This window comes from Bos grunniens, chromosome 23 (genome assembly GCF_055505025.1).
Source record: "Bos grunniens cultivar Pamir isolate PY7600 chromosome 23, Bosgru_T2T1.0, whole genome shotgun sequence".
NCBI lineage: Eukaryota > Metazoa > Chordata > Mammalia > Artiodactyla > Bovidae > Bos > Bos grunniens.
The window spans coordinates 16286149-16301513 of NC_141187.1; the positions used below are offsets into that span (position 1 = coordinate 16286149).

The following is a 15365-nucleotide window of genomic DNA, read 5'->3' on the forward strand; positions in this document are numbered from 1 at the left end:
AGCATGCACTCCCTTTGGGTAACAGTTCACAGTGTCTTCCCCATTGGCAGTACTTATCCCCCTCACCCCATCTCAGGACCCTCCTTCCCTGAACCCAAGTCCCCGCAGTCAGGCTGGCCTGGGTCCCTTTCGACACAAGCCTTGTCCCGCTTAAACCTCTGAGAGAGCTCCCCTCTGAAAACTCACCCACCCTAGGTCCCTTCCGCAATCTCCCCAGGCGAGCTGGGTTGGGGAGAAAGAAGAGAAAACGGTTAGGGAGAAGACAAAGAGAATGTGAAGACCTGTGTAAGCCGGTGCAGGGGGCAGGGGTGCAGGCCAAGCCATCCCCACCTGCCAGCTTCCTGTCTCTGCTTCTGATAAATAGGGGACACCGATGGCCAGATTTTCCATTCCCCCCCATCCCCTCACCCGCCGTCACTCAATTAAAAAAAGATAGAGCGAGAGAAGCTGGGGGAGGGGCCTCTGGCTATAAAGCCTGCGGGCCAGGGGCTGAGCGCACTCGCCTGGCCTGCCCCATCCTTTTCCCATCACCCCAGGCAGATTTAGCTGCTGACAGCTGCTTGGGACTCTGCCGCCAGGCCTTGGCCCAGACCCGCCGCCTCTCCCCTCTTTCTCATTGACTCCAGAGCCTCAGCCCCTCCATGGCTCAGAAAGAAGAGGCCACGGCGGCCGCGGAGCCCGCCTCCCAGAATGGCGAGGAGGTGGAGAACCTAGAGGACCCCGAAAAGCTGAAGGAGCTGATTGAGCTGCCGCCCTTTGAGATCGTCACCGGGTAAGAGCTGGACGTGGGCTGGGCTCCTGCTCCCTGGCACGAAGCAGGCGGGACAGGCTGGGGGACCTAGGATGGTAATAGTAGGGGTCAGGGTCACCACAGCCTTGAGAGCCCACTGGTGTGCACCACGCGGGAAGCAGAAGCAACACGCTCTGGGCTTCTCAGAGTGACACCTCCGATCAGCGGAGGTAGAACTCGGGAATCGAGGACCCTGAGAAGGAAACCAGCCCTGGGGCTTCCTGGTGTTGAGGCGTCACCTTCCTCTCTGGGTAAAAGCAGTTTAGTCCCGGCGAATTTGGTGAGATCATGGGATACCGCCAGCACGTTTCAATACGGTCCCAGAGAACCTCCTCCTTCAACTTCTGTCCCTGCTTCTGAGTGGGCCTCTCCTCTGCCCATATGTCTCTCTCTCTTTCTTTACAGCTTCTCCCTGAAGTAGAAGAGCCTAAGGCAGGAAAGACAGATCCATCCTTTCCCAAGCTAGAGTGAGAAGCAGTCTGTTTTTCTTGCTGCATCATCTCTGAATCTCCCCAGGGGCTGAGATTCGCATCCACCCCCAGGGAAAAAGAGAGGTTACAGGCCAGGCAACACAGGCCAGGCCGGAGCTTCTGGGCAGGGGAGGTGTTCCTTCGCCCTCCACCACAGCCTGGAGGGAGCAGGACCTAGAGCAGAGAATGCTGAGGCTCCAAAGAGGGTCCCCCTGCCTTGTCTAGATGATGCCACCTCCAGGAATGAAACAAGGCAGTCAGCCTCCTCTTCTCTCCCTGTCCTTTTGGCAGAAGATTCTGCTAAATTCCTGAACAAAGACTGAGAAGGGAATTTGTTGTTGTTGTTGTTGTTGTTGTTGTTTAGTCATTAAGTCATGTCCGAGTCTTTGCGACCCCATGGACTGTAGCCCACCAGGCTCCTCTGTTCATGGGATTCTCCCGGCAAGAATACTGGAGTGGGTTGCCATTTAGTCCTCCAGGGGATCGTCCTGACCCAGGGACTGAGTATGTGGGGGCATAAGGATTCTTTCTTGGGAGTCTCCAGCAATGCCCACAGGCAGAGGAGGGGTCACAGGAAGAGAAATTCCAGGAAGAGTGGAGGCATGATGCCTTCAAGGGCAGAAGGAACCCTGGAGGTGATTGGGACTTGCTGTTTGAAGCTGGGCTAGTGTTTTTCCAGTCCTGGCCTGGCTGCAGTTTTTTCATTTGGAACCTTAGGAAGTTGTGCTACTTGATTCCCAAGTCCCCTTCCGGCTGAGACATTTTCCGGTTTCTAAGAGAACCTGAGGGAAATGTATCCTAGTTCCTGAGGCAAGGCTTCAGGGAAGAGCCCCTGAACTTGCTCTTCTCCGTGGCCAACCGAGTAATGTCACCCTCATCCCAGGATTAAAGGAGCCACAGGGCACAGATTAATATAGACACAGGGAGAGCTTAGGGGCCGCCAGGCCAGGAGAGTCCTCCATTCCAGTGGCTTTTTATGGAAAGAGATCCTTTTTCTAACAGCTAAGTATGCTGGCCCATGCTGGCCTTGGTCTGTCTCTCTCACACACACAGAGGCACACCCACTCTGTGCTGTGCTGTGATCCCCCCAGCACAGGGGCAGGGGCAGTTCAGAAGAGAATTAGAGTATGTTTGCTGAGTTGAACATGCTTTGGGAGCTCAGGGTAGTGGGTTTTGAGAGATTAAATCCTCTGATGTCACGGACAAGCGTCCGGGGGTTTATGATGCCAGCACACCCGAGCTCATTCCAGCCTCACTGTGAGGCTGAGAGGAGCTGTATCACCATCACACTACAGCTGGAGAAAGAGAGTCAGGGAGGCCCAGGCACGCTCCGAGACCACAGAACTGTAAGAGGCACGCTTTCTGACTCCAGCCTAGCGTCCTTCTCACTGGTCTCCCGAACAGAGCTCCCACCTGTCTCCATCCTCCAGGTGGTGAGGTGCAAAGGCTTCCTGAGCCAAGGCTCCCTAGTGAGGCACAGGAGGCCACTTTCTGGACACTCTGAGAGCAGTTCAGGAGGGAGGTGGAGCCCTTCATATTTCCCGGACACAAGGAACAGCTGTGATGATCTGTCTCCTGGGCCCCTGCGGGTAAACAGACAACTTAAAATAGCCCTGAGGTGCGGCTGTGTCTGTGAGGGGACAGGCCGAGGGAAAGCTCTCCTCTCCTCCGCTCTCCAGGTGTCCTGGCATCAAAGGGCCAGCAGAGCCCAGCCTCCCCGGGGGAGGGTCTCATCACACTGCTCTTTAGAACAGGGCCCCAGACTAGAACAGCAGACGGCTTTTGAGCAAACAGTCTGAGAGCAGGGGCACTACCAGGTACGAATAAGGAGAAATGTGCCCACTTGTCGTGATTCTGGTGGGAATAGGGCACTCGGGATAGAAAGCAGGGAATTCCCAGGTGGCCCAGGGGTTAGGGCTGGGCACTTTCCCTCCCGAGGGCCCAGGTTTAATCCATGGTCAGGGAACTAAGGTCCTACAGGCTGCGTGACTCGGTCAGAAAAAAAAGAAAGAAAGCAGACTTAAGAACATTAAAAATGATGTGATAGAAAATGCTAGCAAAAGGCCTATAGCAGCAGTGGTGTGCCCAGGCCTGTTCATGCCTCAGCTGAGAGCCCGTTGGACTCATCTCTTACCACATCTGTGTCCACTGACTTCCTGTTGGTTTCTTGAAATCTCCACAGTGGGTGTGTATACGGGAAAGCAGCAAATGTTAGAAATCAGGGCTTTACAAAAAAAAAAAAAAAAAAACACTGAGAGAGAGAACCCTCTGAACAGGAATGGAAGGGCAGAGGAGGGATGTGCTTAAAAGGAGAAGAACTGAGGCCCAGAGAAGGCACCATCCTTCAGTACCAGGTTTAATTTTCAAAAGTCGACCGTTGTCCAAAGAGAGGTGAGATTACTCAGTCTGTCTTTTGGATAAGGAAACCGAACTTCAGAGGGAGAGATAATTTGCCCAAAGCTAGTAGGTGAAGTCAGGCTTCCCAGGTGGCGCTAGTGGTAAAGAACCTGCCTGCCAATGCAGGAGATGCAAGAGACTTGAGTTCGATCCCTGGGTTGGGAAGATCCCCTGGAGGAGGGCATGGCAACCCACTCCAGTATTCTTGCCTGGAGAATTCATGGACAGAGGAGCCTGGTGGGCTACAGTCCATGGGATTGTAAAGAGTCGGACACAACTGAATGACTGTCACCTCATAGCTGATTAATAATGTTGTGAGTTTCAGGTGGACAGCAAAGGGACTCAGCCATACATACACATGTATCCATGGTCCCTCAACCCCCCTCCCATCCAGGCTGCCATATAACACTGAGCAGAGTTCCCTGTGCTATACTGTAGGTCCTTGTTGATTATCCATTTTAAATATAGCAGTGTGTACACATCGACCCCAAACTCCCTAACCATCAGGGAGAGCTTCTTGAGGGGAGAAGTTCCAGATATATTAGTAATATATACACAAAGATCCAACAGCACTAGGCTCACAAGAGAATTCCTCTGGTTCTCTTTTGCTTCTGAACTCAGCTTGCTTGAGGGAAGCTCTGGGGCACCTGAATGGGTCGGTTCCCCATCCCTCCATCTCAGCTGCAGCTCTGCCTGGCAGCACCCCTTGCTGTGTGTTTGTCTTTATCTCTAGTTATGTTCTGTATGATTTTACATGAAGCTGAACCTGCTATCAAAGGGGTTATTCTGGAACAGAGATAAATGGCACAGGCAGTGAGTCTCCTTTCAACCACTTCTTTAGCCACCAGTCGTTTACTCCACCCACGTGAGGAGAGAGAGGAGAAGCAGGGTTCAGAGAAGGGCTGGGCCAGGAGTCGGGGGCCTTCAATGCCACTATTAATGCTGTGACTGCTCGCCCCTCACCTGGACTCCTGAGCAGACTGCAAAGGCTTGTTTCATAAAGGACAGAAGATGGTCACGGACTCTGGTCTCCTCTGAGCGTCAAGGGAAGGTGGAAGCCTATGTGCAGGATGGCATTCCTCTGAGAAACAGGACGGACCCAAGAAAAAGGGCGGGCCCAGGGCTTGCGGAATCCCGTCCAGAACTGCCAGTCAGGAGCCAGCAGCCCATCAAACACCTTCTTAGCTCCAGGAAGTCTGGCTGTTAGAACTCTGTTTCCCCACATTCCTCCTTCTGACGATGCCTGCTCTGTAGCATCCACTTCGAAAAGTGGTCTGAGAAAGGGGAAAGGAAACTCAGATTGGCAATTCTGCCTCTTTCAAGTAGGTCATGAAAAGGTCTAGTGAGCAAAGTGGAAATGAGTCATCACTTAATTACTTGTGAGTAGGTTTACTGCTCCATGGATTATTTGGGGGGCAAATGTCTAATCTCAGAGGAGCTTCCACTGCCCTCCAAGTTGCTTGCCTTCACTGTCTAGATTTAGGAAATGCAAATGTTTTTTAATGTAAAAGTGAGGGGGGAAAAAAAATAATATATATATATATTACATTGAGTCACATATCTTCTCCATCAAGCAGTTGTCCCTCTTTTTCTAGATATAAGGATTCTTGGTTTCCAGCCTAGAGAACTGCAATGTCCAGAAACCCAAGTCTAAGGAGATGAAGTGTGAATAGCCTTGTTTGCAGAAAGTATGAGGAAATGGTTCCTAAGGAGGTGCTGAAGTTGGCAGGAGGGAGTAGGAGTTATGCTGTTAGTTTCTGTGCTTGAAGAAGGGACTGGGCCCAGGTGAAGAAATCTATTATCAGCATCTGTCTCCTGGCCACCACTCCAACATACACTCACACACACACACTCAAACACACATACACACTCACACTTCAGCAGGAAAATATCTGCTGGGGTTGATAGCAAAGAGGTATATGTAAATATGGTACTGGAGCATGTCATGCTACTAGGAAATAAAAGATGTGTGTGATTATCTACAAAGTCACTGTCACTATTTCTGTCTTTCCACTAGTGGGTATAAGGTTATTTAGTCACTCTGTCATGTCCGACTCTTTTGCGACCTCATGGACTGTAGCCCGCCAAGCTCCTCTGTCCATCGGATTTCACAAGCAAGAACACTGGAATGGGTTGCCATTTCCTTCTCCAGGGGATCTTCCTGACCCAGGGATCGAACCCATGTCTCCTGCATTGGCAGATGGATTCTTTACTATTGAGCCACCAGGGAAGCCTAGTGGGCATAATAGTGTTGACTTACTTTGTGATTCTATAACATAACCCAAGATGACCACGTTGGCTAGCTCTCTGGAGAAATTTCAGACCACTTCTGCTCTCCTGGTGGCCCTCCAGGACCTGGCTGTTGCAGTCTAAAAAGCCCAAAGAACCTCATTCAACCTGTATGCTCCTTCTAGAAAAACCAAGAATTCCACTGAGAAGCCAAGCAGGCTCAGTCTCTGAACAAATCCCAAGAAAGACTGGGAGCCGAGATCTTCCATGACTTTCCTTTGCCCCTTAAATGCACTTCCCTTTCTGAGATACTGGGTCCAGAAAGCCCTGCTGAGTGACAGGGCAGACCATGAGGCTGCTGGCCCCAGGAGTTGGAAACCGATATTTATGGAGAGGTGAATGTTCTTCCTCTCCATTGGCCTTCCCATTTCTCTGGGTCCTTTCCTCTTGCCTAAAGAAGAGGAGGACAGACTGAGAGAAGCATCAATTGTAGACCATCCAGCCAACATGCAACCTCACACTGGGCCACACATGTCTTCTTGACTGGGCTGTACTTGGCAAAGTTGGAGCAATACTTTTCAGTTTCTGAAAGGAAACCCAAGGGACCACATAGGAAGCTACTGCTGAAGCCCCCAAGCCAACCAAGCAGCTATGAATCCTTCCAAAACCTTTACCTGTGAATCCATCCTACAGGTGGCTCTGGATTGGACTTGGGGATGGTTAGGAGGGGTGGGGGTGGGGTTGGGGGTGGTCTGGCACTGATTAGAGAGGGGGAAAAAAAACGTTTCAGCAAGAAAGGTAGGCTCCGTGCTTCTCAGGAGGAAAAAAAAGCCACTCTAGGAAGTGAAAGGATCATTTAGCAACTTGCTAAGTTGAGCAGTGGTCTTCTGGGGTGAGTTTACCGGGGAAGAGCTCAGTGTAAGTGACTTCCCAGCAGGGACTGAAAGAGGAGAGGGGAATCATCAGGCCATCCTTTCTCCCCAAATGTTAAGTAAATAATAAACACATTCAACCAGGGACAGAGGGACTTAAGAGAGCTAAAGATAGTACCCGAAGGAATCCCGGGGCTGGGGCCCCAAACACATCCATCTCCACAGTGGAAACTTAACCTGACAGCAAGGCACATGGAAACCTGGGTGGGGAAAATTTGGTGATGGGGGAGGGGACAGCTGCAGGGAAACAGCTCACATTTACTCAGCTCTTTGGCACCTGCTACTTATCACTAAGAAGCCAAGGCCCTGGGATACCAGGGATCCCCCTGCAGCCCAGGGAGTTGGGTGACCTCTCTGGGGGGAGGGAAGGAGTGTAGGGAAGAAAGAGCAGAGCTACTAGTTGGGGATCCTCTGGGGCAACCACAGAGATCACATTTTTTAAAGGTTTTTATTTTTGTCTGCACTGGGTCTTCATCAATGCATGTGGGCTTTCTCTAGTTGCAGCAAGCAGGGCTTCTCATTTCGGAGGCTTCTCTTGTTGTGGAGCACAGGCTCTAGGGAACTGGGCACAATAGTCACATCATGAGGGCTTAGCTGCTCCTCGGCATGTGGAATCTTCCTGGAGCAGGGATCGAACCCATGTCCTCTGCATTGGAAGGCTGATTCTTAACTGGTAGACCACCAGGAAATCTGAGATTACATTTTTTAAAAGAAAACATTCAGCCTCTCCAGCTGGTACTCATCCCCTCCTCTCCTTCTGACCTTTTCAGTCTCTCTTCTTACAGCCTCTTCATTCTCCTTGGCCTTCAGTTCAGTTCAGTTCAGTTCAGTCACTCAGTCGTGTCCGACTCTGCGACCCCATGAATCGCAGCATGCCAGGCCTCCCTGTCCATCACCAACTCCCGGAATTTACCCGAACTCATGTCCATCGAGTTGGTGATGCCATCCAGCCATCTCATCCTCTGTCATCCCCTTCTTCTCCTGCCCCCAATCCCTCCCAGGATCAGGGTCTTTTCCAATGAGTCAACTCTTCGCATGAGGTGGCCAAAGTATTGGAGTTTCAGCTTTAGTATCAGTCCTTCCAAAGAACACCCAGGACTGATCTCCTTTAGGATAGACTGGTTGGATCTCCTTGTAGTCCAAGGGACTCTCAAGAGTCTTCTCCAGCACCACAGTTGAAAGGCATCAATTCTTTGGTGCTCAGCTTTCTTCACAGTCCAACTCTCACATCCATACATGACCACTGGAAAAACCATAGCCTTGACTAGACAGACCTTTGTTGGCAAAGTAATGTCTCTGCTTTTGAATATGCTATCTAGGTTGGTCATAACTTTCCTTCCAAGGAGTAAGCGTCTTTTAATTTCATGGCTGAAATCACCATCTGGCTTTCAAACCTGCACAAATCTTCCCTATTTTAGAAAAATATGCACATACAAACAAGACAATCTTCAATTCTGATGCTTGCTTCTTTAGCTTCTCTCCTTTTTTTCTTACTTTATTATTACCAAACTTTTTGAAACACCTGGCCTTTTTCTGCTGCTTTCATTTGCTAATCATCCACCTCCCCTGGAAGCCACTGGACATATTCCTCACCAAGTCTGGTGCCCTAAGTCATCAAGTGGGCTTCCCAAATTTCAGACTTTTCCCCAGCTTCACTCTCTCTCCCTAAAGTCACCCCTGTAACTCTTCCATGGACCTGTTTCCTTATACTTTTCTTTCCTCAGGAACCTGTAACAATGGTCTATTGACTTCCGAGTCAAGGCTAAACTTTCAAGAAACTTCACCATGGGTCCTTACTCCACCTCGTCATTTTCAGCAGTCTTCTACTGTTCTCAGCTGTCTTATTTACACCTTTTCTTCCCAGCTAGAATCTAGCTGGTAGATTATAAGCATCTAAAGGACAGAGGCTAAGTCTTTTATGGTTTTGAAATGTGTCAATACTACACAAGTTAATTCATATCAAAGTACCCTGAGATAGCCTAGCCTCAAAAATAAACCTTCTTGGACACTTACATGACAACCATTCTTTCACCTGAGGGAAAAGATGACATGAGAAAGTCCTTGGGAAAGCCTGGGACCGCACATTTTAGGCCACCCCTTACCTGAGATGCAATATCCCCGAGTGACAAGGAGAGATTATGAAAGCATGAAATACTCTGCACAATCTTTGCCTTGCTCTGTCATGAGAATTTTTACATGCTTGCTATTTTGTAATACTATTTGGACACTGCTTTTCAAACCTGGCTACTTATTTGAATCATCTGGAGCATTTTTTTTTAATACTGATGCCCAGGCCTCCTCCACATGTTCTCATTTATTGGTGTGGGGCACCAGCACGGCATTTGTAGCTCCTCCAGTGGATTCTAATGTACAGTCAGGTTAGAGAGTCACTGATTTAGAACTCTGAACATATGCCGTGTGTTGGGAGTGAAGGTGTGTTTGAAGATCTGTGCTAGTGTGGTGTCCAGGATGCACACCTCACTCCACATTCTCTCTTCTCCTTTAGATACACCATTTGAATTCTTTCATGCCTTTGTCACCACCGTTAGCATATAGGCAAGGCCTGTTTCAGTGGGGAGAATGAACCTGTCCCCGGGGGGATTGATCTTGGAAAGCCACCTACTCCAGGCGAGTCCTAGAACAAGAACTCATTACCCACTCTCTTTCCCTGTGCCTTTGTCTCCTTGACCCATAGGGAGCGACTGCCTGCCCACTACTTTAAGTTTCAGTTCCGGAATGTGGAGTACAGCTCCGGCAGGAACAAGACCTTCCTCTGCTATGTGGTGGAAGCGCAGAGCAAGGGAGGCCAAGTGCAGGCCTCTCGGGGGTACCTGGAGGATGAGCACGCCACTAACCACGCGGAGGAAGCCTTCTTCAACAGCATCATGCCGACCTTCGACCCCGCCCTGCGCTACATGGTCACCTGGTACGTGTCCTCCAGTCCCTGCGCGGCCTGCGCGGACCGCATCGTCAAGACCCTCAATAAGACCAAGAACCTGCGCCTGCTCATCCTGGTGGGGCGGCTGTTCATGTGGGAAGAGCCTGAGATACAGGCCGCTCTCAGGAAGCTGAAGGAAGCCGGCTGCAGACTTCGCATCATGAAGCCCCAGGACTTCGAGTACATCTGGCAGAATTTCGTGGAGCAAGAAGAGGGTGAATCCAAGGCCTTTGAGCCCTGGGAGGACATTCAGGAGAACTTCCTGTACTATGAGGAGAAGTTGGCGGACATCCTGAAGTAGGCAGCTAGGTTCAGCCTCACGTGAGTCTGTTCACTGTCAACTTGGGTAGGTCAGGTGGAATGAGTGGTCTCTTTGATTTTCCTTTGAAAGGATTTCGTTTGTTTTTTTTTTTCTGGTTGGTGATAACATTCTTAGATCCTTCCTTTTCTCTTTCCTCTAAATTCCTCTTCCTAAATCCTTTCTCTCCTACCCTTTTATATCAAACTGACTTTCTCCATAACTTAGAGTGCTCAAGGGTGATAGAAATCCAAAAGCTTTGATTAGACTCAGTAACTTTCTAAGATGAGGATGATACAAGAACCTGCACGTGTGTGTGCGCGCGCGCACACACGCATGCTCAATCGCTTGGTCATGTCCACATCTTTGCGGCCCCATGGGCTGTAGCCTGTCAGGCTCCTCTGTGCATGGAATTTTCAGGTAAGAATACTGGAGCTGATTGCAATTTCCTACTCCAGGGGATCTTTCCAACACAAGGATCGAACCCTCGACGACTCTTGCATCTCCTGCATTTATCAGGTGGATTCTTTACTACTTCACCAGCTGGGACGCCCACAAGGACCTGTTACTGAACAGCAAAGATATTTCAGTCCTCTGACAAGTCCCCATGTCCACCTGTCCAAACCTATAAACTCTAGACACCTTCTAGACACTCTGCCCCCACCCCATTTGCAATCTTACCATTCTATTTTTCCTTTAATGCTGGTTTTTCATTCCTACAGGGGCATTTTTTCCCCTCATTTTTGGTACTTTTGAATGTCCTTGAATGAATTTGTATTGAACTCTTTGTGAGGAGAAGGGAGGCAGAGAAACTCATGTTTTCAAACAAATGGTTCTGCTTCGAGGGAGACCAGGAATTGCTGTGTGAACATACAACGCAAGAACACTTCTCTTATGTTGAGAAGACCTCAGCAGAACTTGCAGAAAAACGATGAATTCAGGAATGGAGATAATAAAGCAGCAAGTTCTGCTATAAAGGAATGTTTAAAGGGTTAAAAAGATGTGTGCAAATTAGGCAACAGCTCAGAAGTAGCCTCCTAACAGGTATCAAGACGGGATAGAACTGGAAGTAAAGATTAGCTACTTAAGCAAATAATTAGGACACAATTAAGGCCAATTCGACCTCTTGCTGAGGGTAAATTAGACTCTTTGAGAGAAACAGGCCAATTGCCCTCAGGAAAAGAGGGTACAGGATCTCCTACTGTCTCCTTTTGAATTTGGTCTGATCTAGTTTGCTCCCACCGAAGTGCTATGTATGACTAAGTCCCTTTACAAGACCTGAGTTACTGATCAAAAATTTCCCTTACCAGAGAATAAAGGGTCTTCACACCCTCTTATCCAGCTTTAATTCTGGACACCTCACAGATTAATAAAACATGAAAGCAGCATGCTTCCATGAAGGTAGTGCCTCTCAGTCTTAATACAGAGATGTTGCTTCATGGACATGTTCTGGAAACATCAATGTTCCAGAGCCTGATGTTGGCAGGTCTGTGCACACAGGGTGTTGGATCATTCTCCAGCTGAGCATTCGCCAATCCATGAAGTCACAGTTCTCAGCCATTTCTTACAAAAAAAAGCAGGACCCATTCACTGAATTCAGTGAGACCAAGGTCAGACAGTGCCATGTGATACCTTGCTCACCTAAAATAAGACACCACTCAAGAGCGGTGGATACTAATAATACAAAGATTTCTAAAGGTGACCTCTGAAAATACAAAAATTCCTTGAAGATTTTATTAGTGTAGGGACTAGCACTCATAAACCCTACATAAATTGTGTAGAATGACGACTGACAGCCTAATTTTAACTCTAGTATACTTTCTTCTTAAAGATCTTGTAGTCACAGGCCACTTTTTCCAGCTGCCAAACTAGCAAGACCTGAGATGAGTTTGTCTTACCTATTAAGTCAAATAATTAAATAGCTAAATCTGCTATAAAAATTAAGCATTTCAAGGATTAAAAAGCTTTTAATTTTGGATAATTGAGAGTTGCCTCTTGTGCTGATCTAAATCAACATAAACAGATAAATCAGTTTGAGAGAAAAACCCACTTCTAAGTCAAATTACGTTTTAATAAACTATTACTGGACATGCCCCACATTCTAAGCCTCCTTCCATTACTGTGCATACTTGTGTTATCTGGACCCATTAACATGCCTCCCTGTACTGTTTGCGTTGCTCATATTCCTGAAGGGAGAGGTTAAAATGTACCAAGTTTAAAAAAAAAACAAAACACTGGCATGAAATCAAGTTGTCATCTAAAAGCCCCAAAGAACTTTGCTTAATTAAAATACTCTCAAGAAATGAGCATTTGTTAAAGAAAATGTGTCTGATATGTCTTCATCTTTTGAAAAAATGACAGAATAGGATTTAACCATATAGTTAAAGCAAGATAACATAGTTAAGCTTCCCAGGTGGCTCAGTGGTAAAGAAACCACCCACCAAGCAGGAGATATGGGTTCAATCCCTGGGTCAGGAAGATCCCCTGGAGAAGGAAATGGCAATCCACTCCAGGGTTCTTGCCTGGGAAATCCCATGGACAGAGCAGCCTGGCTGGCTAGTCCATGGAGTTGCAAAGAGTCAGACACGACTTGATGACTAAACAGCAGCAGCTACAACATAGCTGAAGCAGATCTCTTCTGGGGCTTTCTCTGTGTGAACCACACCAAAATATAAATGAAACAAATCCAATCCTGAGTAAAACAGAAATCACAGGTGACTATGGAGAAATTCAGGCATTCATTGAGGAAGGAACAAAGAAACCCTAACTCAAAAAGAACACTCTTCGTCGTTTGGGGCCAGCAGGGCTCTCAGTAACATTGCTTTGTTTCCTCACAAAGGTCTGCCTGCTGCCACTGAGAGACAGCAATGACACACGTGGTCATCTGGAACATGCCCGACTTCCTAATACCGCTTGGAGCTGGACAACATTCGACACCAACCAATCACACTGCCGAAGGCCCTCTGAGGACTCAAAATACACTTACGCTGTAAATCCCTTAAGCTGTACCTCTCTCTCTAAGGCTGCTCTTGGGAAACAGGAAAGTGAGTTGTGAAGAGAGAAGTGGCACCAGGCTCCGTGGGACTGAAGGTCCATATTATTCCCCTACTTGGGCTTAGGGCAGAGAGCCTCAGACCCAAAGTCTGAACAGATCTTTGAAACATGTCTAGAAATGCATCTCATGTTAAGTTGGGATTTTTTTTTTTTAAACAGCAACATTAATAAAAGAGGTGGCATGGTCTTTCTGTGACCAGGTTTTTTAAGGAACTAGAACATTCAGAAATTATAGACGGTGAGCAAATTCCAGAAACAGGGATGTCCCAGGTTATGAACCAAGCCATGTTTTATAAAGTGGAAGAAAGGCTTAAACCAGAACTTGCCAGGGCTACACAGAATGTACCAACTCCTATGCAGACTTCACACATTTGTCTTGACCTTCAGAAAATACTGTCTCAAGATTACTTCTAAATGAGTGGCTTTTCTCTCCTCTGAAAACAAGGAGTATGGCAGAGGATGAAACAAAAGGCACAGGAAACCTGTTCCTAAGGAATATAAACATCCCAATTGCCAATCCATAAGCAATTAGCTCCTTGATTAAAGAGGAAAGGGCGAGAAGTAGGATTTAAATGTTTGGATACACATAATGTAGGGACAGTCTGTGCGTCATACTTGATGGCGAGGGCAGGATGGTGTCTGAAGTCTCATTTCTTGTCTGAGTCCTATGTAAAAGCAAAATTTCACATGTGAATTTCTGGGTGTTTGCCAAACTCTAACTAGGTTTCCAGGAATAATGTGTCCATTCTGATTATCAGGTCATACCTCCTTTCCCCAGGCTTCAAGTGTGATAAGTCATTGGAATCTGACCCCAAGACTATCTGCAAATGACAGGGCACTTTATCACATCCCTGCGGAATTCCACTTACAGCCAGACCTTCACAAGACTAGGTTTTGTTAAGAGAAATGTGAACGAGGCTCATACTCCATGAAACAAATTAACCCTAATCCTAGAAAACCAATGTTTCGACCCAGTGATAACATTTATTTGCAGAGTTAAGCAAAATACTTTAATTCTAAGTTTCCTCTTACCACCCCACTCTCCTTTTTTGTACATTTTCTTCCCTTTCAACCTCACTGTGTGTCTGTGGACAGAAACAAAGCTTCAAGAAAAACCTTAGTCTAAAAGTTTGAGTGAACTTGCTCCCAGCACTGCCCCTACCCCAACAACATAGAGAACTTAACTGTTACACAGAGATACAGAAGAAGTCAAATACTTTTTGAAACTGCTGCCTCGTATCAGGCTGCCACGCAATAACAACACAAGTCTAAAGTACAAAGATTACATTTAACCAGTGCTCTCCTGGTGTTTCAACAAGCCCCTTCTAAAATCCGGTTCTTTTACAATTGGGAAAGCATCAAGTCCTCTGACAGACCAAGAATTCATTCTATGAAGAAAATCAATAGGCCTGTCTGATCTCAATACCACAGTAAGAGAACAGAGGGTGAAAATAGTCTCCTTGTTTCCCCACACCTCTGATACTGCAAGTGAAGTCACTCAGTCGTGTCCGACTCTTTGAGACCCCATGGACTGTAGCCCACCAGGCTCCTCCGTCCAAGGGATTCTCCAGGCAAGAATACTGGAGTGGGTTGCCATTTCCTTCTCCAAGGGATGTTCCCGACCCAGAGATCGAATCCAGGTCTCCCACATTGCAGGCAGACACTTTAACCTCTGAGCCACCAGGGAAGCCTGATACTGAACCACTGGCTAAAATCCATGAGCCTTATTCTTCCACCATGGAAATCAAGAGTGGACATAGTGCTGCTCTGAACTTAGAAGGGAACAAATTTACTCTTTTCCATCCTAGCTGGACACACATCAGAATCCTCTGGAGCTCAAAAACACAAAACCGGCCATTCTCCCTCACCCCTACCTACCAAATTAGAATTCCTGTTTAAGAGGGAGTGGACCTTTATTTTAAAGTGATGTGTATGGATTTTGTTGATAACTGTAGATTGAGTCATTCATTAGTTCACACTAAGAACTTTGCCAGGTATTTCACATATGTTATTCTGTTTTATGACTGAATTCAGACAGGTTTAGTCACAGAAACTATATGGTGGACAGGAGAGAAAGAGTTCAGCACAAGGAGATTCTAAAAGCCTGCCTTTCCAGTGTTCTTGCACATTCTGATGTCTTCTCACCTTGCCACTCTTCCTACTGGGCCCTCTTTCAGATTAAGTTACACGTGAATCCTCCATTAGCCAAGCACAGAACAACACGGACATGTGCAAAGAACCTCACTGGAGCTCCACC

At 47.5% G+C, this 15365-nt stretch overlaps 1 protein-coding gene across 1 annotated transcript; it reads left to right on the forward strand.

The window, feature by feature from the left end:
* The first annotated feature begins 495 nt into the window (after positions 1-495).
* APOBEC2 (apolipoprotein B mRNA editing enzyme catalytic subunit 2) lies at positions 496-13295 on the forward strand. The gene is made up of 3 exons (XM_086370698.1): positions 496-772; positions 9514-10077; positions 12894-13295. Exons 1-2 carry the CDS (start codon positions 642-644, stop codon positions 10055-10057), a joined length of 675 nt encoding a protein of 224 aa, XP_086226824.1. The 5' UTR covers positions 496-641; the 3' UTR covers positions 10058-10077; positions 12894-13295.
* The last annotated feature ends 2070 nt before the right edge of the window (positions 13296-15365 follow it).